The sequence below is a fragment of the Anabrus simplex genome, chromosome 6, assembly GCF_040414725.1.
Source record: "Anabrus simplex isolate iqAnaSimp1 chromosome 6, ASM4041472v1, whole genome shotgun sequence".
In the NCBI taxonomy this organism is placed as follows: domain Eukaryota; kingdom Metazoa; phylum Arthropoda; class Insecta; order Orthoptera; family Tettigoniidae; genus Anabrus; species Anabrus simplex.
In genome coordinates, this window is record NC_090270.1 from 302211203 (window position 1) to 302238545 (window position 27343).

At 39.8% G+C, this 27343-nt stretch overlaps 1 protein-coding gene across 1 annotated transcript in view; it reads right to left on the minus strand.

Moving 5' to 3' along the window:
• The window catches only part of LOC136876493 (structural maintenance of chromosomes protein 6), a 271830-nt gene that overhangs the window by 160613 nt on the left and 83874 nt on the right, over positions 1 to 27343 (minus strand). The window contains exon 9 of the mRNA XM_067150494.2: positions 20633 to 20829. Coding sequence (XP_067006595.2) covers positions 20633 to 20829 — 197 coding nt within the window. The remainder of the gene's footprint in view (positions 1 to 20632; positions 20830 to 27343) is intronic.

A 27343-nucleotide genomic window follows, 5' to 3' on the forward strand; every position in this document is an offset into this window, starting at 1 on the left:
GCTGTGGAAGTAAGGAGAAATTGAAGGAACTTACTAGAAAATTGAATCTAGCAAAGAAGGCAGCTAAGGATAACATGACGGCAAGCATAATTGGCAGTCATACAAATTTTAGTGAAAAATGGAAGGGTATGTGTAGGTATTTTAAGGCAGAAACAGGTTCCAAGAAGGACATTCCAGGAATAATTAATGAACAAGGGGAGTGTGTATGTGAGGATCTTCAAAAGGCAGAAGTATTCAGTCAGCAGTATGTAAAGATTGTTGGTTACAAGGATAATGTCGAGATAGAGGAAGAGACTAAGGCCAAAGAAGTAATAAAATTTACGTATGATAACAATGACATTTACAATAAGATACAAACGTTGAAAACTAGAAAAGCGGCTGGAATTGATCAGATTTCTGGGGATATACTAAAGACAATGGGTTGGGATATAGTACCATATCTGAAGTACTTATTTGATTATTGTTTGGCCGAAGGAGCTATACCAGATGAATGGAGAGTTGCTATAGTAGCCCCTGTGTATAAAGGAAAGGGTGATAGACATAAAGCTGAAAATTACAGGCCAGTAAGTTTGACATGCATTGTATGTAAGCTTTGGGAAGGCATTCTTTCTGATTATATTAGACATGTTTGTGAAATTAATAACTGGTTCGATAGAAGGCAATTCGGTTTTAGGAAAGGTTATTCCACTGAAGCTCAACTTGTAGGATTCCAGCAAGATATAGCAGATATCTTGGATTCTGGAGGTCAATTGGACTGTATCGCGATTGACATGTCTAAAGCATTTGATAGGGTGGATCATGGGAGACTACTGGCAAAAATGAGTGCAATTGGACTAGACAAAAGAGTGACTAAATGGGTTGCTATATTTCTAGAAAATAGATCTCAGAGAGTTAGAGTAGGTGAAGCTTTGTCTGACCCTGTAATAGTTGAGAGGGGAGTTCCTCAGGGCAGTGTTATCGGACCTTTATGTTTTTCTTATATATATAAATGATATGAGTAAAGGAGTGGAATCGGAGGTAAGGCTTTTTGCGGATGATGTTATTCTCTATAGAGTGATAAATAAGTTACAAGATTGTGAGCAACTGCAACGTGACCTCGAAAATATTGTGAGATGGACAGCAGGCAATGGTATGTTGATAAACGGGGCTAAAAGTCAGGTTGTGAGTTTCACAAATAGGAAAAGTCCTCTCAGTTTTAATTACTGCGTTGATGGAATGAAAGTTCCTTTTGGGGATCATTGTAAGTATCTAGGTGTTAATATAAGGAAAGATCTTCACTGGGGTTATCACATAAATGGGATTGTAAATAAAGGGTACCGATCTCTGCACATGGTTATGAGGGTGTTTAGGGGTTGTAGTAAGGATGTACAGGAGAGTGCATATAAGTCTCTGGTAAGACCCCGACTAGAGTATGGTTCCAGTGTATGGGACCCTCACCAGGATTACCTGATTCAAGAACTGGAAAAAATCCAAAGAAAAGCTGCTCGATTTGTTCTGGGTGATTTCCGACAAAAGAGTAGCGTTACAAAAATGTTGCAATGTTTGGGTTGGGAAGAATTGAGAGAAAGAAGAAGAGCTGCTCGACTAAGTGGTATGTTCCGAGCTGTCAGCGGAGAGATGGCGTGGAATGACATTAGTAGACGAATAGGTTTGAATGGCATCTATAAAAGTAGAAAAGATCACAATATGAAGATAAAGTTGGAATTCAAGAGGACAAACTGGGGCAAATATTCATTTATAGGAAGGGGAGTTAGGGATTGGAATAACTTACCAAGGGAGATGTTCAATAAATTTCCAATTTCTTTGAAATCATTTCGGAAATGGCTAGGAAAGCAACAGATAGGGAATCTGCCACCTGGGCGACTGCCCTAAATGCAGATCAGTATTGATTGATTGATTGATCTTATCTTTGCTTATGTATCTTTATTTTTCCAGAACTTAACCCAGCGTTGTTCTTATCCTACACTTCCCACATTAAGACTGCAGTTCTGTCATGATGGCCACTCAATGAATGTAGAAGCCCACTCTCCGATAAAGCTGGGAAGCAAAAAGTAGCTCATCGGGAGCTGAGAAGAGATCGATATAGAAGAACTGGGATGGTTGAGGAGAGAGTCTCTATTTGTTGACGGCAGTGTATGAAGATTTGAAAATTATCCTTGTCCATTTGTGTTGCCATGTTTGTCTTTGTGCCCTCTTTCTGTTGCTCCCTCTGCACATACTGTCCTTATTTTATGTTTGTCCGATTTTGTGTTCCTTTTCTTGTTCCTCCTATCTATCCGGGAAGGAAGCAGCCCCAGCATTTTCCTGATGTGAAAATGGAAAACCACAGAAAACCATCTTCAGGGCTGCTTGAAGTGGGATTCGGAACCACTATCTCTAGAATGCAAACTGACAGCTACATGCCCCCAAACCTAGCGACCACTAGCTTGGTACAAACTTTTCCCAGTCCTCCCCTTCTTCTAGTCCTGATTAACATTGGTCAACCCCGACCGCTGGCAGCGAGTAAAGTGCGGCTAAGACTTTCAGCAATGACCTTATTCAGATCGACATCAGGTTCAGGTTCTTCAAAGCTCAAGGGAGGTTCCTCTCTAAAAGAGAAATAGTCATACTTCTGTGGTTCCCAATCTTGAGAGTTAATCCATCTTTGTCAAACACAAGAGAGAGAGAGAGAGAGAGAGAGGCTCCATATCCTCGTTTGATGAGAGCTTCATGAAGTACAAGGATGTTCAAATTGTTTCCATGTTGTATTTCATCTGGTGACTTTGTGGAGCTTTACCCACCATGCCCTTAGATTTGTTGCCATTAACCTCAAGTGTCAACTTACGAAGACAATTTTTTTCAAGTGACCAAACAAAGAAACTCTTTTTCTTACAAGTAGCCCAACAAGACCTTTTCCAGGTTCCCATACAGAAAGTATACCCGGCTACCTAACATGCCAAGGAGTGACATGTTAGGCACACTTTATGTCCACAGCTTGAAAGGTGTTTTTCCGTCCAGGCTCTTCAAAGCAAGTGATTCTGTATATAATTAGCAGTATCTATCACTTCCATCCAGAACCACTGAGGTAAGTTTGCCTTAAGAGGCGGCCGTAGTCAGCTCAAGATCCATCTTTTATTTCAAAATATCGCCACTAGTCTCGTTGATATCGACAACTAACTCCACTGATAGTTACATCGCGGGTGCACAGATGGCAGTAAGAAGGGCCAAGGCCGAACGAGCGATTCCCCTCTCACCCTCCAACGTCACATAGTCTGTCACCAGGAAGTTGTGATACAGTACTTGCACACAGCTGATGGTGTTGACATTTGTACGGAATGCGAAACATTCCAGGAAATTATTGAGCATCGGTTAGTGCTGAGCAAAGCAGTCAAAATAAGGTACTGTTTCCAACAAAAATAAATGAAATGGCGTATGGCTTTTAGTGCCGGGAGTGTCCGAAGACAAGATCGGCTCGCCAGATGCAGGTCTTTTGATTTAACTCCCGTAGGCGACGACCTGCGCGTCGTGATGAGGATGAAATGATGATGGAGACGACACATACACCCAGCCCCCGTGCCAGAGAAATTGACCAATTATGGTTAAAATTCCCGACCCTACCGGGAATCGAACCCGGGTCCCTTGTGACCAACGGCCAGCACGCCGGACACTGTTTCCGATGTTGAAACGAAGTAGTGCATCAACCCCGTCCCTGCCTCACGTCTTTCCCTGTACCAGCCAGTAAGTGATACATAATATAATTCTATCCAATGAAAATACAAACTGATATAACAGAAGAATTCATTTACGCATTTTTTAGTCACACAGTGATACTTTGGACATACGATAAAGATTGTAACGCGACCAAGAACGGAATTTTCCAACAACCCTGAGTAAAAAAAGCCTTACAAATTTATAACTGTTTTTTACCTTGGAAACAAACAGTTCTGAAGCATATAAACAATGTATAAAACATCCCATTTCATACTGTGTTAAAATTTGAATTCGATAAAATAACTTGTTTTCGGAGACGCAGAGGCGGCGGAATGTTGTCCCACAAGAGTTCTTTAACGTGTCGACCTTCCAATACCACCGCACTGAGCCAGAATCGAACCTCCCAAAAGGCAGAAGGCCTGCGTTCCAAACTTCGAGCCGTTGTGAGAGTCTCTTTGTCTTTACAAAGACGGATTTGAAGTCGTATGTTTTCGTATAAGTTTTAAATAATAAATGTTAACAGCATCTAAATATCCATTAGTTCTGTATTTCATAACTTGAGTGGAGTGTAATTAGAGTAACTACTAAGCTCAAAAAATTACCACTTCATTCTCGCTTTCGGTGACGTCAGGCGCTTTAGCCAATAGCAACGCTGCTCACCGGAATGACCTATCTGACCTGTGAGTTATTCTAGTTACGTTGGAAAATCTCATTTCCAAGAAATACAAGGATTGTAAACGACGGTTTTGTATACCTACCCGTTATGAAACTCTGAAACGGTGCTGGTAAAGAACGCCACAGCTGAGGGGCACTGCAACTTCCCTCTGTAGGTGGGGGTAGTAAAATAACACCTACAGTATCACCTGCCTGTCGTAAGAGGCGACTAAAGCGGGCCCCATGGGCTCTGAACTTGGGAGAGGAGCTGAGTCCTAGCTTCATTTCCACTTACTTGTACCAGGCTCCTCACTTTGATATATCCCTCTTCATCAAGTGTCTTCTTCTTCTTCTTCTTTTTTTTTTTTTTTTTTACGTCGCACCGACACAGATAGGTCTTATGGCGACGATGGGATAGTCAACTTACTACCGGTACCTGTACTTCCTGTATTTTACTTATGCGCTGTCAGCTTCCACGACGAAATGGTTAGCGTGCTGGCGTTTGGTGTAAGGGCTTCCGGGTTCAATTCTCGGCTAGGTAAAACATTTTATTCTTCATTGATTAGTTCCTACCACTGATCTCTATACATGGATCGCTGATGGCAGCTCTCCGCTGTAGGAGAAAGTACGCCAAGTTGAGCGCGCCGTTCGCCATGTTGGCGTACCCACCCTAAAGCTCTCCTTATGGGGAAGCAATGATAATATAATCAATTTTAAATCGCAATTAATGGCGCATTGGAATAATTAAAAATATAGGGGCATGTTCACTCAAAGCATAAGGACATTGGGAACACCGACACGTCATTCTGAGGTCAGTAAATCTCCGGGATAGCAATAAAAATGAGTGTATAATAACGGCCGACAAACATTAACTTAAGTGTTAAATACATGCAGTTAGCGATCAGTAATACAATACGAGTGAAAAAACAGTTTCTGGAAACACTGCTGTAAATTTTATACATATATGCCAAGAAAGTATGTATTCTTAATGACTGAATTTTTCGTATTTTGAGCCAAAAATTCTGTTTTTCTTTTTATTCACACAAAAATAGCCACATTTTTCCTCTTTCAGAAAATGTTTTAATTTTAGTAATTCTAGCTTGTTTAAAGCTTGTAGAAGCCATTTAATATGAGCCCGCCAGACATTTAAAAGCCCAGAACCACACCTACTTCTCCTGTAACGGTATAATGATAGTTTGCTATGTTTTCGCTGGATATTCAAGAATTTCGCGGCGTATTTGCTGACAGTCACTTGTTTACTACGTTATCAATAAAATTACGTTATGTTAGGAAATATTGTAATTTGAACTGACGGAGAGAATGTTGTACCTCTTCCAAAATAGTATTCAATTTATATCTGCCACACATGTATACTTTGATAGTTTAAATATATTATGTATTTGTATTATTTATATTTAGGAATTCGTATTTGTGTTAATCGTAGTAGTACAAGCATGGCTCCCTTGTTTGTTTATATTTTACTAACATGCACAAGTAACATGTGGTTTCAATTCAGCGAATGATATATCTAAACTAGTGATTTTTCATTGGTGTATTTCATCTTAATTCCTTTGTAAATGCGTGGGGTATTGCAATAAAACAGCACAGAACACCCGTAGAACTACAGTCAGGAGACCTGACGTCACTGACCTAAGCATAAACAAAGCAAGCGCGCTCCTCGTGGTCTACTGCACCGTGCGCTCGCTGCAATCTTACGACGCCAGTCATCTTCTATTCGGCTTACTGCTACCCAAGCTACCAGCCATCCATGTATGGAGATCAGTGGTTCCTACGGTTCGTGGACTGGGTATGTGAAATAAATAGTAATGAAAAGTGTGACCCGCCTTTGTGGTGTAGTGGTTAGCGTGATTAGCTGCCACCCCCGGAGGCCCGGGTTCGATTCCCGGCTCTGCCACGAAATTTGAAAAGTGGTACGAGGGCTAGAACGGGGTCCACTCAGCCTCGGGAGGTCAACTGAGTAGAGGTGGGTTCGATTCCCACTTCGGCCATCCTGGAAGTGGTTTTCCGTGGTTTCCCACTTCTCCTCCAGGCGAATGACGGGATGGTACCTAACTTAAGGCCACGGCCACTTCCTTCCCTCTTCCTTGCCTGTCCTCCCATCCAATCTTCCCATCCCTCCGCAAGGCCCCTGTTCAGCATAGCAGGTGAGGCCGCCTGGGCGAGGTACTGGTCATACTCCCCAGTTGTATCCCCCAACCAAGAGTCTGAAGCTCCATGACACTGCCCTTGAGGCGGTAGAGGTGGGATCCCTCGCTAAGTCTGAGGGAAAAACCGAACCTGGAGGGTAAACAGATGATGATGATGAAAACATTTTATTGAAACCATTTCTTTTAAGACGCATCGAGTTGTGTAATAATTTGAACAGAAAGAAAATACTGTATACCGGCAATGGCAGAAAGATACTGGTGTATGTCTGCATGTATCTGAAAAGGGACTCGTTCTAGGGTTAAGTTTCATTCTGGACTATCGGTACTTTTATATAAGTAGGCTATGGTAACAAACTGATCGTTTCCATGAAAAGGATCATTCAAGACCAGCCACTATATTATCCGACCTGAAGGCACATACACAGGATGAAGCCGAACTCCGTCGACAAACTTTCGGAAACTGTTGAGGGAAACCTTCTGTGTATATTGGTAGAAGGTACCCGTGGTTTCTGGTGGCTCGTTATAGAGTAGAATCGGTAAAAAAATTATGATTTATTCGGTTTTATTATCGCAAAGAACCTTATTTCTGCGGAAATATCTTCACAACAGAGAAAAAGCCTCCAATATTCAATAACCAAAACGTACAACACAAAACCCAGAGTAGCAAAGCCTGTAATATGTAATAACCAAAACGTACAACACAAAATACAGTAATGCGATAACCCTCTGTAGAAACACGTACGTCCGCCTCTGTGGTGTAGTGGTTAGCGTGATTAGCTGCCACCCCCGGAGGTCCGGGTTCGGTTCCCGGCTCTGCCACGAAATTTGAAAAGTGGTACGAGGGCTGGAACGGTGTCCACTCAGCCTCGAGAGGTCAACTGAGCAGAGGTGGGTTCGATTCCCACCTCAGCCATCCTGGAAGTGGTTGTCCGTGGTTTCCCACTTCTCCTCCAGGCAAATGCCGGAATGGTACCTAACTTAAGGCCACGGCCGCTTCCTTCCCTCTTCCTTGCCTGTCGCATCCAATCTTCCAATCCCTCCACAAGGCCCCTGTTCAGCATAGCAGGTGAGGCCACCTGGGCGAGGTACTGGTCATCCTCCCCAGTTGTATCCCCCGACCTAGAGTCTGAAGCTCCAGGACACTGCACTTGAGGCGGTAGAGGTGGGATCCCTCGCTGAGTCCGAGGGAAAAACCGACCCTGGAGGGAAAACAGATTAAGAAGAAGAAACACGTTCACTTTTATCACAGTGTGTTCAATTTTCTGTCAGTGTACTGTTTTAATGGTCGTTGGCTTCCAGCACGTTAAAGAACTCCTGCGGGACCCCGGCGTCTGTCAACAACTAGCATTGAGGACGGACGTAAAACAAATAACATTATTATGAGTAGGCCTACTATTTTCAGTGCAATACAGATACAAAGCTAACTGATCTGATGACATGGCCACGAGGTAATCAGGTTTGTTTACATTTGGTGTATATTGCATGTGTTCAAGTGCAAGAGATTTTATTATATACCGGTTATTTTGTATGTTCAGTAACATTTGGTTGATTCTGCACGAACAGGCGTGTGTTTGATGGCCGAAACTCCGATTGCAAAACAAAAATAAACAAAAATATTTGAAGAGAAGATTCGAACCACCACAAAACGTAGCAGAGAATAATACCGAACGATGCTATTTAGCCAACTGAGCCATACTAACAGCTCGAATTCAATGTTTGCTAATCATTTCTGTTTCTACCATATTCGTCCATGCTGAGGTCCACTTGGAGCGTGCCTCGAGATGCATCGAGATAATGACGTCAGGCTCGAGTATCTCAAACGAGAGTTGTGCCCATCCCTACGTCGACCTCGAAGATGCATCGAGAGTGGTGACGTCAGTCTCGAGTATCTCGAACGAACGTTTTGCCCACCACTAGCTTTTACTTTTCCGGTTGGCGCTACTGTTCTGAATCCAGAATAACCAGCTGTTCATCTGTTTTTGTTGTCATTGTTGTGTTTCTGGAATCGCATGTTCCTAGTTTTGTGAACAACTGATTCAAAAAATGTTTCTTTTGTTTAGTGCGGTGTTTTTTATATTCTTAGTGATATGTCTGAAAATTCAGAAGCGGGTTCGAATCCCACTGTCGGCAGCCCTGAAGATGGTTTTCCGTGGTTTCCCATTTTCACACCAGGCAAATGCTGGGGCTGTAACTTAATTAAGGCCATGGACGCTTCCTTCTAACTCCTAGGCCTTTCCTATCCCGTCATCGCCATAAGACCTATCTGTGTCGGTGCGACGTAAAGCCACTAGCAAAAAAAAATTCAGAAGACGAACCTGTATCTAAAAAGGAAACGAGGAGTGGTAGACAAACAAACTCACACGCGTAATATTATTCGGAATGCAAGGGTAAAAGGAGAAGGTTATATTTCTTACTCAGACAAGGAAGTACCTGGTCTGAGCCCTACATTATTCTTTGTTACTGTTTGTTTTAGGTGCCCATCAATATCAAGACGATACGTGAATTAAATGCCTTAAAACCTCTCCTGATGGAATATGAACACTTTTATGACAGCATTTTACAATGGCCTAATACAGAGACAGAATATGATGTGGAGTTTGTTTATGAGGACTGATTACCTCTTGTCATGATGAGCAGGCATTGCTGATTTCATCCTTTTGTATCAGCAATACAGTCTAAACCTATTAAAATATGTTGTTTTTTTTAACAAATATGGGGTTTATGACAAAATCCCTTCAAAATTCAAGAATTATCCCATAAAAATATGTTTGCAACACTCGTTTATTTCAGAAACCAGTTAAGTGGATATATTTTCCGGTTTTTTATAGCAAAATAAATAGGCACAAAATATTTTTCCTTAGATAGAAATTATTAAGAGATAATACTTTCGTGCTAAATTATTAAAACCCCTACCATAACATTTTGTCTGATGCTAGACAGTTTTTTCATTTTCCCAAAAATTACAGACTTGGCGCTTGACTGGTTTCTGAAATAATAGATTCAATTAAAGTACAGCCCCAGCATTTGCCTGGTGTGAAATGGGAAACCACGGAAAACCATTTTCAGGACTGCCGATGTCCGCCTCTGTGGTGTAGAGGTTAGCGTGATTAGCTGCCACCCCCGGAGGTCCGGGTTCGATTCCCGGCTCTGCCATGAAATTTGAAAAGTGGTACGAGGGCTGGAACGGGGTTCACTCAGCTTCGGGAGGTCAACTGAGTAGAGGTGGGTTCGATTCCCTCCTCGGCCATCTTGGAAGTGGTTTTCCGTGGTTTCCCACTTCTCCTCCAGGCAAATGCCGGAATGGTACCTAACTTAAGGCCACGGCCGCTTCCTTCCCTCTTCCTTGCCTATCCCATCCAATCTTCCCATCCCTGCACAAGGCCCCTGTTCAGCATAGCAGGTGAGGCCGCCTGGGCGAGGTACTGCTCATTCTCCCCAGTTGTATCCCCGACCCAAAGTGAAGTTCCAGGACACTGCCCTTGAGGCGGTAGAGGTGGGATCCCTCGCTGAGTCCGAGGGAACAACCGAACTGGGAGGATAAACAGATTAAGAAGAAGAAGAAGGACTGCCGATAGTGGGGTGGTGGTGATTATTGTTTTAAGAGAAAGAACAACTAGGCAACCATCCTCTATTAACACTAAACAGAGAGAAAAAATTGAAGGGATCCGACACTTCGAAAAATGAAGATATCGGTCAAAGGAAGACAAGGGCCACGAAGGGCGCGAAAATTAAGGACTCCCTAGCCCTCGCATACCTAATAGCGTCGGCGTCGGAAGAGAACAAGAGTAGACCAAGGGAGGTCGGATAGGATAGATGAACGTGAGGAGCCTGGCACAAGTAAGTGGAAGCAATGCCAGGACTCAGCTAAGGGCCCCGTGGTCGCCAGCCCACGCTCCAAAGTACAGAGCCACTGGGTCCCCTATTAGTCGCCTCTTACGACAGGCAGGGGATACCACAGGGGGCGACAGTGGGGTTCGAACCTACTATCTCCCGAATACTGGATACTGGCCGCACTTAAGCCACTGCAGAAGATCGGCTACCATCATAGAGATTCTTGCTTTGGATGTTGCTCAGTAGTGTAACAATTAAACCAAGTTTTCAAATTATCAATCCAAGGAATGCGCCTTCTTCCTGGTTATCTTTTTCCTTGTATCTTCCCTTGAATAACCAGCTGCAGTAGACCATATTCTCTTCTCTCATCTATCCTATCCGACCACATTTAGACAACAACTCTTGTTCTTTTCCGACCCCGACGGTATTACGCAAGGAGGCCTATGAAGTCTTTCATTTTCACGCCCTTCGTGGCCCTTGTCTTTCCTAGGCCGATACCTTCATTTTTCGAAGTGTCGGATCCCTTCCATTTTTCTCTCTGATTAGAGTTATATAGCGGATGGTTGCCTAGTTGTACTTCCTCTTAAAACAATAATCGCGACGTAAAGCCCCTAGCCAAAACCAAACAATAATCACCACCACCGCACTGCAACTGAAAAACGGTTATATTCTTGTAATTGTTTCATTCAACAATGGTTGTGTTCCGAAACGGTTGCGTTCTATCTGTCCTAGCTGTAATGGGTATTACAAACAGTGCCACATGCACGGAGCCTCAAGGAGGGTTGTAATGCAGAAACAGGGGAGGTCCGCCTGCAAGCCTCGTATCGAGAGCAAGGGAAGCAGTGTAGCGGTGAGTTTCCGTGCACACTAGTAACAAACGTAGATTTAAACCCATATCCAATGGTGATTCTAGCTCTGGCGGGGCTGGGGGCTCAGTTTTAGTGAATTAATTATTTTAAAATTCCTTGATTAATAAAGCAATTGATAATTTACAGATATAACGTATTTGAAATAAACATGTTCATGGTTGTGCTAATGTTGCCCATTGTATTTTCATAAATATGGTTACTTTTCTTTTGAATTCCGTTACCAAGACTTTCAATTCCAAACAGCCCCCCCCCCCCCATTTAATTTTTTTTTTTTTTTTTTTTTTTTTTTTTGCTAGTTGCTTTACATCGCACCGACACAGATAGGTCTTATGGCGACGATGGAGAGGGAAGGGCTAGGAGTGGGAAGGAAGCGGCCGTGGCCTTAATGAAGGTACAGCCCCGCCATTTGCCTGGTGTAAAAATAGAAAACCACGGAAAACCATCTTCAGGGCTGCCGACAGTGGGGTTAGAACCTACTATTTCCCGAATACTGAATACTGGCCGCACTTAAGCGACTGCAGCTATCCAGCTCGGGTTTTAAGTGTCTAGAACAGCCACTGCCCATATTGTAATAGGCTACAACTGAAAGAGGACCAACGTATATTTATAGCAATTTATTCTTATTCTACTAGCAACTACTATTCAGTATGCGAATTCTCAACCATTACTGCATCTCTTTCTGTAACGTTACGCCATTTAGCCATTCTTTTAGTAAGATATGTTGTAGCTTATTCGAACTGACTATTCACCTCCGACCTACAATTACCAATAAAAATAAGTTAATTGTCTTAATTTGAATAGTAAGCATCATTGTGTCACTAATATAACAAAGACAATTCATTAAAGTCAGGTAATATCTACCTCAGATAAGGCAGCTGTTTTAAGTTCATTCGCAATTTCATGGTGTTCTTCACCAACATATTTGTCATATTCTTCGGCGTGTTTTAAAGAATAATGTCGATGAATGTTAATATGTTTTGCTAGTGGTTTTACGTCGCACCGACACAGATAGGTCTTATGGCGACGATGGGATAGGAAAGGCCTAGGAGTTGGAAGGAAGCGGCCGCGGGCTTAATTAAGGTAAAGCCACAGCATTTGCCTGGTGTGAAAATACGTAAAACCATCTTCAGGGCAGCCGACAGTGGGGTTCGAACCCACTATCTCCCGGATGCAAGCTCACAGCCGCACGGCCAACTCGCCAGTGTTAAAATTTTTAATAAAGTTTAATGTCTTATTACAAATCAAGCATTTTGCCATTCCATTGCACTCGGTAAAAAATATAACGTGCTATAGAAAGGTCATACCACAACTACCGAGTAACGAAGTATTGTCAGCGTGTCCACTGCTGCTTGTTATGAAGCAAGGGTGAGGAAGCAACTGATAGCAGCTGAAGATCTCACTCACCACATCCCTGCATGGGTAAGAGCTAATCTGTCATCATCCCTCTTCAAGGACAAGGCTTTGTGACGCTGCAGCATCTGACGGAAACTGGCTGAACTACCAGCACTAGAATTCGGCCGACACTCTGAAGTCAATAAGCAGAGCTTTATTAAAATCATGATTAAATATATAAATAATCCCTAATTTTGAAGTATGTTAAAGTAGCCGCTTAGAGACAAAAATAAACTTTCCTACGGTATAGTTTGCTTCTAATTTGAACACCATCTTGACTTAAAACAAGTTTAGGAAAACCGCGGTTCAGAGCTCAATTTCATATGGAGATTCGTTATTTTAACTACCATTTTATAACTATACTTGCATTTCTTTTTAAAATACTTTTACACTAATGAGAAGTGTATCACAGACTACCGTACGCTATAAAACCAAAATAATTTTGCCTTGTTCCGTTTCCTTATAGAAACTCTTACAAACTTTTGACCCATGTTACAACAACTACCGAGCTAGTGGCCGGCCGTTCCAGCTCCGGCCGCCTCTTAATCAGAAGGTACCTAGCAGAATCAAAGAGAGTGCGGTTCATTTTCTCTGTTTTCCTGTTTTTCCTTGGGAGTTATATGGAACCGTCAACCTCAGACTTATTTCATGTTGCTTAAGACACTTGTTGAACTTCTGGCTTATGTATTCTTGATCACTGTCAGACTGCAATGGAGACGCACTTCACCTTCTGTTCCTTGATAAGAGAGTTGCATTCCACTGTTGCCATGTTGATATGTGCTTTAGACTTCAGAAATCGCAGCTCAATGAACTTGAATTAGTATTTTGCATTTTCCAGGGACTTGGTCCCATTGCACCACATACGTTCGGGTGTATCAGACCCAATAATTCTGTTTTCTGCTCATACTTCTGTAGAAATTGTGTCGTGGACATTTTCCCCTTGAGGGATACGACACAATTCAATGTAACAGTAGCATTCACAAGTTGCACTCTGGTTACATTCTGCCTGTGCATAGCTTTCAAAATGTCCATCATATTTGCATGCCCCTATTCACCTATGCAACAGCTCCAACCTAATCTTGCACAGCTTGGAAAACATCATATAGGCATTCTCCTTGATCTTGTGCACACAGTACAAATGATCTATTCTATCCACCTGTAACATGACTTCAGTATTTTCCATTAGTGTGATGGCACTCTTTAAAAAAAATTATTTATTATTACGAAGCAAGGAATGGGTAACAATTATTAAGGGAACACATTCATATAATATTCAATGTTAATGTAACAAGAAAAGGAATTTTGTAAGTAATCGGAAGTTGTGTTGCTAGTTAACAGTGTGCTTCTAGAAACTTCACTTATTCCTCCAATTGCTGTTTGTCAGCTTGGTGTTATCCGAGGTTGTGTGGTGACTGCCTTTTGTTCCGTGTCTACTCCTTGTGTTGTAAGAGTGAGGTGGTGGGAGTTGAGGGGAGAGAGTAGGTGTAGGCGGAGAAATGTTATTAGGTGTGGTTTTGGAAGGGGAATGTCTAGTAAGGGCGCAGGGAAGGGTTGTGTTCTTTAATGTTCCGTGATTATTAGTTGTTTCGGGAATGAAAACTTTGGCAAAGCTACTTTTTTCTAGATTAAGCGTTTTTAAAAGTTTAGGTAATTGTTTGTGTAAAGGATTTCTTATTTCGATTTAGTCATTTAAATTTTTTTCTTTATTGAAATGCTGGTCTAAATGGATATAGATATTTTCTAATTCGGTCATTAATTTTCCCTTTTCTATCTTTTTGATAATTTTTAAGTTTCTCCATAGTTGCAAAATGGTGGCCTGACTCTCTCATGTGAGCACTCATCGCAGAATGATTGTTGTGTTTTGTAGCATTGACGTGTTCTAAGTATCTTGTGAGAAAGCTACAGCCAGTTTGGCCAACATATGAACATCTACACTCTACAGATGTTAATCTATAGATGCCAGAACTTAGATAAGGGTTATTGTTAGAATTTATACTATTGTCGTTGAAAAAAAAGTTTGTTTGTATTTTGTGTTTTGAATGCTATATTAACATCTCGTTTTTGATAGGATTAGTTATTTGAAAAATGGCTGGATTGGTGAATATAAATGTTACAAACCATTATTCTCGTCATTATTCCGTATTGAAAATAGCTAATCACAAAATTTACACAAGGAGTAATTTTAATACCACCTATTCAATACAATTTATTCCACTATTGTGTGGTCAAATACACATAGAAATTACCAGAATTTTAAAGGTACATGTTTCGCCCACTTTTTTGGGAATCATCAGCCTCGTTCAATATTAAAAAACACGCTGGCCTGAGGAATCTTAACAAATTACATAAAACGTATTGATGAACACTTAATGGTATTGATACTGTGGTTGCATAATAATTACAGCACAAAAAAAATATTGGATAAAATAAGTACACATACGAAAATCACTTTGAAAAATTAAAACGTTCATCTAAAAGTAATTGTGTCACATTGTATTTTAAAAATAATCTATGTCTGACACTGAAATGGATCTTTTTGATAAAAAGCTTGAACAGTATGTAAATGTAAATGTTGCGAATTTGGACTTGATAGATTTTTCGAGAGTAAGATTAGTTGCTAACTTTTGTTTTACTTTACTGATGATCCGATTGATCATATTTATTTTGTAGCCATTAATTGAGGCCACGTCTTTTATAAATTTGAGCTCCTTTTTTTAAGTTACTATCTGAAAAGGGGATTTTAAATGCTCTATAAATCAAACTGAAAAAGTCTGCCTGTTTATGTGATTTTGGGTGAAGTGAATAATTTTTTTATAGTTAGAGGAGCGTATGATGGTTTTCTAAATATTTGAAATTCGAACCTATCTCCTATTCGTGTTACATTAATATCCAGGAAGTTTATTGAGTTGTTGGTTTCGTCTTCTTTTGTGAATTTCATATTTGGGTCAATACTATTTAAGAAATTTAGGATTTTTTCACCATCGTTTTTTAGGCTATCCATTATGTCAAAGGTGTCGTCTACATACCTGATCCAAAGAAAAAGTCCTTTTACGTTTGTATTTATTTTGTTTTGCTCCAAATGATCCATATATATGTCTGCAAGTATGCCTACGTGGGGTTTCCCATTGCAAGCATGCTTGATGGTAAATGTTCATATGATATTCTAGTAGAGTAAGGTTAAGTTTGTGAAAAATGGTTTAATAGTTATTAAGTCATTATTTACGAACATAACCACTTTCGAGATTCAGATTTGGCTGATGATGCTCTGTATTAGGGCACTGGAACGTTCGAGAATGTTCTGTATATTGTATTCTGTATGTTCATGCACTCTAGAATAGTCAGGAAGGTAGCTTTTTTTTTTTTTTTTTTTTTTTTTTTTTTTTTTTTTTTTTTTTTTTTTTGTAATGTAAGTTATAGAAGTCTGGACAGGCACCTATATAAAGAGACGATCTTGACGGACAGTCATTGAGATTATTGAGAGTTACTGTTGAGTTACTGAAGTTGTGGTTTGGAAGAGAGTGGCTGACACGCCTAGTGAAGGTGGTCTCCATGTTTTATTGAGCAGTAGTCATCTGTTTTACTTGTATTCCAAGGTTGTAACTTCTGTAGTATTTGGTGGCAGTTGTTAACTGTTTAAAGATGGCGGCTTGTTGATACTGTGTGGATACATTAACTGGCAACCGTAGACAGGACTCTTATTGAATCTATTGGACTCGGGGAAAAAAAAAAAAAGAACGACAAGAGGGCGGTGGTGGTAATGGTTAAACAGTTAACTTCCTTCATTCAAGACCAGCTTGGAAAACACGAGAAACACATCGGGGTCCAGTTGGAAAAACTAGAGAAGAATATCGGAAAACTCAAGAAGAATATCGGGGCCCAGGTAGGAAAACTCGAGAAAACATCGAAGCCCAGTTGGAAAAACTTGAGAAGAATATCGGAGCCCAGTTCAAGACCGGGGCGACATCAGAAAAGGGAGCCGAATACCCGATCACTGGACAGGAGATGGAAGTACGACCCAACTTGCACACATGTTCGACCTGCGAAGAAGCTGTGGGAGTGTTCGGAGGGTGCGGCGATGTCCATCAGCCGGGAGACGGCTGGAGAGTCCGGCTGCGGGAGGTGGTGCAGAGCGCCGATGGAGCGCCGCGGGTGTTGGACGCCGAGATCGAGCGAACAGAAGACGTGACTGTGGGAGAGTTAATCCGAGGTAACACCAAGCTCGAGGCAGCCGACACCTGTGATAAGCTGCGCGGCGCTGAGACCCGTCCAGGGAGGATGATCGGCGGGAAGCGGAACTACAAGGAGGATCCGACGATGTCCAGTGAGATGGACGCAGCGATGGCAACGATGCGGCTGGAGGGACCCCCACTAGGCGAAGGAGAACCAATGGGGTCCGAACCGACAACCACCAAAGAAGGGTGCCGCCTGACAGAACACCAAGGTATGAACGAGAGGAAGGCCAGCGGAGCTTTGAATGCCACGCAAGGACCTGTGTATCACCATCACCAAAAACTATTGAGATACTTCCTTTTGCTTGCTTCTGTTTGATTTCGGTTCCATTCTCGCCAAGCTGTCTTCTTTTCTTTCACCACTTTCACTTTCCTCACTTCCTCATTCCACCACGGTGTCTCCTCTTCTTTCACTCTTGTAGATGTCCTGCCACAAGCACACACTGCTGCACTCAAAAATGCCTTTTTAAAATTGGCCCACTCTTCTAAATTTTCCACTTCAGTAACTGGGATTTCTTGCTTCAATCTCTCCTGAAAATCTTCCAGTACATTTCTTGTTTTTTGGGTTTCCATACTTTTATTTTGCTTCCTCTTATCTCTTTTAGTTTTACCATTCTTCCCAACCATAATTTTGCCACCACAACTCTATGGACCCAATCAAACGCTTCTCCTGTTAAAGCTGTCACATCCATCAACTTCCCGCGATTTGTCCTTTCCACCAAAAAGTAGTCAATTACTGATTTTGTCCACCCATATCTCGTAACTTTCCTGCTGTTTTTCTTTGGAAATCATGTATTCCCCACTGTAAGTCCATTCCTTTCACAGAAGTAAACTAGTTCCTCTCCTTCACGATTCTTCCCATATCCATATGGTCCAATGACTTCTTGCTTTCTTTGTCTCTCGTTTCCGACCTGTACATTCAGATCTCCCATAATAACCACTTCCACATCTGAAATTTCTCTTTCTAAATTCCAAGAATTGCTCAATATCTTCTTCCCTGTTTCCAATTGCTTTGAAATGATTAGTCCTACACTGTTTATTGCCTCTTGGCCACCACTCCAGTATAATGTATATCCTTTCCTCAATTTCTTCCTTCTGTTACGTTTCTATTTCACTTCACTTGGCCCCATCATTTCCACTTTCTCCTTCTTCATGAAGTCTACTACTTCCTCCGCCTTTCCTGTCAGCGTCATAAGATTTACTATTCCTATCTTAATGCTGGTAGCCTATTTCTCACAGTTTCCCCAGTACCGTAAGAACTGTACATCGCCCGCACAGGACCACCTAACCTTTTCCAAGGCTGATTTACCAGTACTGTACCATGTATAGGCTATTATTACGGTGGGGTCGCCACTCGTAAAGGCATTTTACATCTACTGCCAGGTGTTATCCTAGGCTGCTCCACTGGACTAGAGACGCTACAAGTTTCACTCTTCCGCCACCGATGCCATACTGAAATCCACCTCAGCCACTGATGCTGATGGGATCTTCACCCATATTTGTAAACCCTGGAGAGAAGGTGTCCGAGTATTTTTAAGCCCCCAGGAATTTGGCTGCCTTTTCGTCCGCGGGTTGTATTGGATACTTTGACAAGCAATATTGAACTGTAGGGTCCCACTATTCACCACCACCTGGAGATGCACTCTCCAGTGTCAATCTTTATATAATATGCCTGGAGTCTCCAGATGAACTTTAAATAGAGAAATGCAGCTTATTTATTAATTTACACAGCATTTGCAGACTACTGAACATAATTTATGAACATTAAAAGCATTCTGAATAAATAAATAAATGTATAAAGAACATAAGATTCATATTTGTGCGTACACCCAGTATTAACTGACTATAAAATTACAGTAGTAGACTTGCTTCAAGTGCACAATGCAACAGTTTTCTGACTATCTACACCCACAGAAATTTCACCAGGCATAAGTTGATCAGTAGAGTTCTATTCGTAAAATTAAATTTTATACGGCACCTAATTAAAAACTTGAAGACTTCTCAGGGAATTTCTTTTGTAGATCCTCTTTCATCATCCTGTGATTAATCTACATCTGTAGCCTAAAATCTCCAAGCTGAGTATGTTGGAAGGCCAAGCTTCTGATATATCACCAGACCTACGATGACTTCTCAGGTTTAGTGGGTTCTCCTTATCTAGTTCATTATGATATAAAACTTCGACAACACCAAAATTTTGTCCTGTTTCACTGTTATTACTGTAAGTACTCATTCCCCGGTCGTTGTTCTTAGCAGATACATGGCCCTGATCTCACTACATGTTTTACTCCTGCACATCATTTTCTTTGATAACTTTTGCATGAAGAATGGAGGGAGTTGAAAATGTGTCAAAGAATTCTATGCCTCATCTGAACGTCTCGAACCATGAGGGAAAACCATGCAACAACACCATTATTTACAGTTGCCTGTTTATCGTGATGTACAGGACTCCTCAGCCCAACAAACGCAATGAGAAATATTGTTCAGAGGTCACTTGTGTTATCATTTTCCATCATTTTGTGTGTCCGGCTCCATGGCTAAATGGTTAGTGCGCTGGCCTTTGGTCACAGGAGTCCCGGGTTCGATTCCCGGCAAGGTTGGGAATTTTAACCATAAATGGTTAATTCCCCTGGCACGGGGACTGGGTGTATGTGTGATCTTCATCATCATTTCATCATCACGGCATGCAGGTCACCTACGGGCGTCAAATTAAAACACCTGCACCCAGCGAGCCGAAGTCTTCGGACACATCCCGGCACTACGCCATTTCATTTTATCATTCTGTGTAAATTTAACCTCTTCAGGACTGTTGCTTTCCTCATCAACCCTTTCGACTGATATGATTCCCTATTCCACATTTCACAAGTGATGTCACAGTATTTCACCACTTAAAATTTACCTGGTGATACATATAGAATGCAAAGCAATGGAGCCTTCCGAGTTGTTTTTCGGCCACATTTCAAATCTGTCGCGTTGCCTTGGTCTGTAGCAGGTCTGGCTCCATTAAAATGTTCTCGACATGCTCTCAATCAATATAGCCTGCATTTGCAAGCTCCACCTGTCAAAGTTGCTTCTGTTGAGATGCTTGATTCTCGATCCACTTGTGTTCACCTCTGCTTTTGCAACTGAAGTCGCGTTTACTAACATTTGTAAAAGTACTTTGTATTTACAGTTTACACCCATATGCTCAGCCTGTAAGCCTGTTAGGAATAAGAATAAAAATATTTATTCACCATTGATCATTTACATGAAATAGGTTTTGTCATCCAATACTACAGTATTATTTCTACTATCTACATACAGTTATTAAAAGTCAATATTAACAGTTTTCATTCCTAAGAATTCCTTTACATCATAAAATGGATTTTCCAACATCCAGTTATACAGTTTTCTTTTAAAATTATTGATGGACACATCCTGTGCAGAGAATGGTAATTATTTCTTCCCACGTCGTTAGTCCCTGCTAATAAACTGCAACCCCCATAGCTCCTAGATGTTCACAGTATTTTCGACTTCCAGAGGTGAACGTGGAGGAAGTATAAGCCTCTATACAAGAAAACCGCAAACTGAAAACGTTTCACAACAAATATATTGAGTCACCGAATACACTAATAGTAACTAACATGTATCTCGGGCAAGAGAGACTAATGGAATGACTCTGCTGTTGTGCGCAACACACACTCGAACAAGAAGGTATGAACTGAAACTTATTAAAAAGTCTGGAATATTTCAAACATGTGAAAAACAAGTTAACTCAACAGTGATAGCAGTGTGCACTTCAAATATGAAACAGTAAGGTTACCTATACTCCTCTTGATTTCCAACAACTGCGACCTGTGGGAACGAAGTTCTTCTTCATAGTGACCTATTGTTGATTTCAGATTGTTACTGTGCGTAGTAGTAGTGCTCTCCGTGGAACTAATTTTCTTAATCTCATCATCAATTTTACGAACTTTCTGTATCTGTGATTTTCTCTCCATCTCTCTTTCTGGACCAGATCTACAACAAAAATATTACATTTTTTCAGATTCAATAACACCAATGCAAGACTATAACATGCATAATGGATTTTACTCTGATATTTTATTACATATCAAGTATGATGCACGATTTTGTGTTCAAGCTCAATATACCGTACAAATTCATGCACTCCCACCGAAATTAGCCATACTATATTAAGTTAATGACTGACTGAATGCCTTCCTGCCTGTTGTCACTCATGAAGCAAAAAATCCAAGTCTTCATTTACATTATTCAGAAATGGTAAGAAATTCAACACTCTGATAAGATGGGTTAACACTAAACAAGCAAAGTATTCTTATGCATGACTAGAGAGCAGCAAGCACATGTTCACACATACAAAATATTATTATAAGCTATAAATTTCATTCTGTTCCGTGTTGAAGTGCAATTATAAGAAATAAATTTAATACAATATATAAAGTAAATAGTCTTACACTAGTCTAGGGACTAGTCTCAGCCACTTAGTGGCCATCATCAGCCAAAATAAAAATTAAGCAGATCATATAACTAAAACATATGTATATAAGAGAAACACACTGTTGTAGGAATGATTATAACATCAAAATACATATAACATAATATGTCATGAAGTATTTAACAAGGCTAATAATACTACACTTAAATTTTTTTAAAAGTATATATACTTTGCAGTAAAACCCCAGTAAATCGAACCCCAAAAATCTGTCATTTCGGAAAATCAAACGGAAACCATAATAGAGTGAAAAAACTCCCAATGCAAGGCAAGGGAAGGATTTAATCATAATACTGTCCCCGTCACATTTGGTGAATTTAAAGCATAAATCTGCAAGCCGGTCTCGAACATTTTATTAGAAAACAAAGGTGAGATTTTGGTCGTCAGCGAGCTATTTTCGGTGTGTATATAACTGGCTTGACAAGTTCCTAGAAAGAGCAAAGTTTTGAACGCCGAGCATGTCGATCACAGCAAAGGGAAGGTCACGTGGCCAACAGGTTTCTCGAGGCATGCTCAGCGCATGTGCAGGGGGTGAGCGATTACTTCTACAAAATTCCAGAATACTCTCAGCCAATAAAATGTGACACGTACGCACCAAATAACCTTCCTAAAAAAAAAACCGACACACCCCCGAGCCAAAAACTATAAGACCTTGAGCGCACATGCTCTTATCCTCTTATTACTTCATTTTCTGGACAGCTGACTAAAATTTGGGCTACGTTTATTTAGCGAGGCTAAATTCTTACAGGGAGCAGCCTACTCTGCAACTTACAATAGTTGAACATTGCCGTGTGGTGTTTTTTCAAGCTTCAAATATAAGTTAAGTTTGACTGGAGTTTCGACAGGGTCGTGCTATTTCTAATTTGACTGTGTTAGTTACAGCTAAAATTCAACCTACACGAGGAGAAGACTCAAGTCATCGGTATTGTCGTCAACCTTAAAGTGGATCCAGTTACATCAAGAGGAACATCATTCTCATCGTGGGACATCAAATCCTGTGCCATCATGAATTGCTAAATATGTAAGGCGATTCTAGCATTGGGAAGGTGCACGTGACAGAGCCGATGGAATGAAGAAAATGCCGACCAGGAATCGAACCTCATCATAAAATTTTAGTACATTTTATTACAATATATCTATCCATCTGTGTAGAAACTAGATGATCTTTCTTCTCTAGCAAGTAGTCTATTAAAATTGGCAATATTTAGATATATTTTCACACTTCCATTCTTGATGATGGCAAGGTAGACTAGTTACATGTGTGAATGAGATTTTGAACTCTATTAGAGTAGTTAAATGCAGTTGATCATCTGAATGACTTTCCGATTGCAGATCTATACTTAAAAATAATTGATCTCACGTTTAATATTCGATTTAGACCACAACTGCGATATTTGGATGTAATGTGAGATGGAATTATGGAATTAAATGTGGTTCTAGTGTTTAGAGTTGAACTGAGTTTCATGTGTGCATGGTCCGATAATTCTTTTGAATTGTGTCGTCTGCTTTCAAGTTAATTTTGAGATAGCTGATAGATGTAATCATCGTTAAAAATAATAGTAATAATTTTAAATTACGAGATCGGGTTAAACAGTGACTTAATGGTCGTAAGCTATAAAAGTGATGGATTATTTTTGAATAGGTTATTTAATGTGCTCTATTTATGAATTTGCCTGGAATATTGGTAATCCCATAGGATAAAATTATAATGTGTTTAGGCTTGTGTCTGGAGAACACAGATTGTTAGTGGAATTTTGAGCACATTTTGGGCACAGTTCTTATGTGTAAAAATAAAAATAATTAATTGAGGCTTACGCACCATGTGCTAGTAATTTAAAAGGACCCACCTGATTGTAGTGATTACTGTTTATATCAGATCCTTGAATAATACTCTTAATTTAGGACTAATTGTCGTCGTATGTGAAAAATTCACTCTATAAAAGATTCAATCACATTCCACTTGCAAAGCTGAGTGTGTTTAATTAACCTCCATTCATCCATGCGATTTCACTGATCTGACCAAGAATAAAAATCATGTAATTGTAAAAATACACCCAGGATTTGACTGTAAATAATGTACATAAATTTTCGTGTAAACATGGTGTGAATGAATCGTGTGAATGTGGTAGTTAGCAATGTTTTCTAATGTCAAATGTGCATATTATGTTTTAATCTGGTCAAGGGTTCATCTCAGTGATCCAGATTATTTCGGCGATGCCTTTGTCGATTTGTTGGTTCTGTGGAAGTGTTTAATGAAACATTATTGAATTATAGTAACATAACGTCAGGATTTAGGTTTTCTTTTCCTTTTGAATTTAATTCAGATTAATAAGATCATTTAGTTTAAAAGCAAAGGCAAAGATTTAAAATAACGAGCAGTTAAAATTTATCTGCGATTAGGCTGAATAATCAATGATCAATATGGATTAAATTCTTAATAAGTAACTCAAAGAGATAATGACTGATAACTCAATTCATTTAAAAAGGTCATAACTAATTAATAATTAAATAATTAGAATCAACACAATTGTGTGATTAGATAAAATGGCATAAAGGATCATTAGGAGAGGTATTAATCACATAATTACCATGTGGATAATTGGAAATTTTGAATTTATTTGTTATTGAGAGTAGGAGAAGGTCTTTTGTCAGTTATTATGTAAATATTAGAACAAGTTAGGGAAGACTCAGTTACATTTGATTTCTAATTTTGAAGCCAGTGAAGGCCTAATTTTTAAAAAATTGTTTTTCAGAACGTAACATTTGCCTACGCAGATGAAGATCAAATTTAATTTCTTTACAGTCTGAGCAAAAAAAATCAACTTTGTGAAAATATTAATGTAATATTTTGTTTGTTTTATGAGTGCTTATATATAATAAAGATCAGAAATGTTTGAATTTATTCTTTTGCTTGGTTGTCAATCCTATTCCTCTTAAATGCCTCTAAAATAAGGTCAGCTGGTGAATGAACGTTCCCCTTGGGATCTCTCGCTCACCGACTGGGTTTAGTCAGGGTAACAGGGGGCAATACCATACCTGAAGAGCATTTAATGGAATAAAATCCAAATACAGTACAATACACTGTCCACAAAAATATACATGACAAATATGGTAAGTGATTTTTGTATTGTGTTCTGTACTCATCATCATCATCATCTCCTCCTTTTAAGCTGACACGAGGTGGGGGCAAATATGGTTCCTCTTCACTTTGTCCTGTCTCTCCACCATTCCATGTCTTGTCCCATTCTTCACAGAATCCATTTAATAGTAATCTTGGTCTTCTTTGTCCCCTCTTTTAGCACATTTTGCTCTTTTTGTATGTCTTCATTTCTCAATCTAGCCCTCCTTGTCTTCTGTACCATACTCCTCAGGAATTTCATTTCGGCTGCGTGTACTCTACTCTCATCTCACTGAGTCACTGTCCACGTTTCTGCTGCTGTGATTCTTGAGAAAGGTATCAACTGGACATCCCCTGTGATTTTCTGTCCTAAGCATCTGGTTTCAGTTGTTCATAGCTTCTACTTTGCTTGACATCTGTTAACATTCCAAACCTTCTTCTTCTTCTTCCTCCTCTTCCATCTATTTTTCCCTCCAACACCCTCTGTTGAAAAGAATTTCTGCGTAGTATGTGACCCAACCATGATATTTTCATCTTCCTTATCGTTTTCATCAGGTGTCTCCTCTCTAATCTTCTTTGCAATTCACAATTTTTTACTTTATCTGTCCACTTCACTTCTTCCATTCTTCTCTACAAGCATACTTCAAAACATTCCAAATACTTTGTATCTTTATTTCTTAATGTCTATGTTTCAGCTATGTATAACACCACACTCCACACAAAACACTTTGCGAAGCTCTATCTCATGTCATTACAGGTAAGTAATATCTCTTGTACATTACTTCTTTAGTCCTCATCAGTACATCCTTATCTCATACTAAGCTGGTGTTAAAAGGCACTCCCCAGTTGTATCCTTCTACTGATTTCCATATCCAGTCTTCCATTTTCTGTCAGTTCACTTCCCAAGTATTTGAAATGTTCTACTATTACCAGATCATGACGCAAGTGTGATAAACAGGTATAACTTGAGAACAATATTCTCTCACTCATGGGTAACTAATGCAGATATCGAGCTCGAATAATAACAATTATTATTATTATTATTATTATTTTATGATTATTGTTATTATTGTATGTATAGCTGTGAAGTGTTACGTCCATTTAGTATTAGTATTATTATTACATCATGTGTACATACAATATGATCACGTTGATTTTGAGGTTATGTCATGAAATGTGCACTGTATATAGACATTTATATCAGTCCAGTTAATGTAAATACCTGTAAATTAATATTATAATTTATTCTTACCTGCATATATAAATTGTAATCCATAATTCTGAAAAATACTGTAACTTCCAGAATGGTAATAGGCATGAGAACGATTGAGAATATTCTATACATTATAACCTATGTATTACACACTCCATAATTTTCACAAAGATATATTTTGTAATGTAACTTTCTAGAAGCCTGGCTAGGCTTATATAATAAGGAGATGATGATCTTGACGGAAAAAGATAAGTTATTTTTTGGAAGTTATTGGTTGACAAGTTATGGTGTAGCAAGGTGATATTTGTAATCGTGTGACATGCGGTAATCGCGGTCTCCGTATTGAAGTTACATGCTTGATGCACTTATTTGTCTTCAACTGTATTTCAAAGTTGTAATCTCCATGTGCAGTGATTGATAGTTGTTTTTAATAATGACGGCTTTGTTGATATTCTCAGAGTGAAGCGTTTTGTTGTGATACTGTGATTAAGGTTATGTGTGTGTTACTTTGTGAATATAGGTTGTGACTGTTCGTGGACGCCTGGTTCGAAGGTAACAATAAATTTCATAATGTGCTCAGCTAGAATTCAGTGGTTTACATGATCCTCCACTCAGGGCATGGCCCTTCGGAGAGAAAGCGGTCACATCTTATCAATAATTAATCAGATAATGATCCAACATCATTATGTTCCAATATACTAAGTTCACATAAATTAGGCATGAAATGAAAATCGCAACAAGAAATTGGAAGGACAATAACTTTAATAAAATAAAATTAACTGACTATAATCAAACAAACCGGATAAGCAACGTAATAAAAAAAAATATATATCCTCGTGCATTTTCTATCGCACTATACTAGAGATAAAGTCCTTCTTGAAAATTGTCAATCACGAAATTCAAATATCATCATCACTCACAACACTTTGACACATTTAAATAATTGTAAAACATAATGGAAAATCAGCAGTTTAAGTCTCTTTTCCCTCATCTTGTTTGTTCATTCATTATCACACTTGTTAGCCGTACTTTGTCCTCTCCGCTCTACCTATTCCTATTGGTCTCATTGTGACCCCTAGCTAGCTAAATAATAACTTGAATTTCCCAACGGTTCTTTGATAAACACAGAAAACCATTTCAAATACAGTGAAACCTCGGTTCTCCGTTTTTCGAGGGACCATGAAAATAAAACGTACAACACGGGAAAACAGAAAATCCGGGAATGAATGAAAACCATCAACAATTTGGCTAAACATCACAAAAATGAAATATGTATAATTATAATCTTACAAAAACTCCTAAACCAAACCAAACTAAACAAGAGCCCCAGTGGGACTTTGCCTGCCAAGCGACCGCTGCTCAGCCCGAAGGCCTGCAGATTACGAGGTGCGCATGGTCAGTCGACGAATCCTCTCGGCCGATATTCCTGGCTCTGTAGATCGGGGTCGCCATCTCACCAATAGATAGCTCCACAATTAAAGGTAATCACGTAGGCTGAGTGGACCTGGAACCAGACTTATATCCAGGTGAAATTGCCTGACCCGATCACAATCGAACCCGGGCCCTCTGGATGAGAGGCGGGCATGTTAGACCGCGAAACCGCATTAATTACCGGTACGTGAGTTCAAAATCTCGATAGGTGCTTATATTCAGTTTTACAGGAGAATCTTCGTCAGTTTCCCGTGCA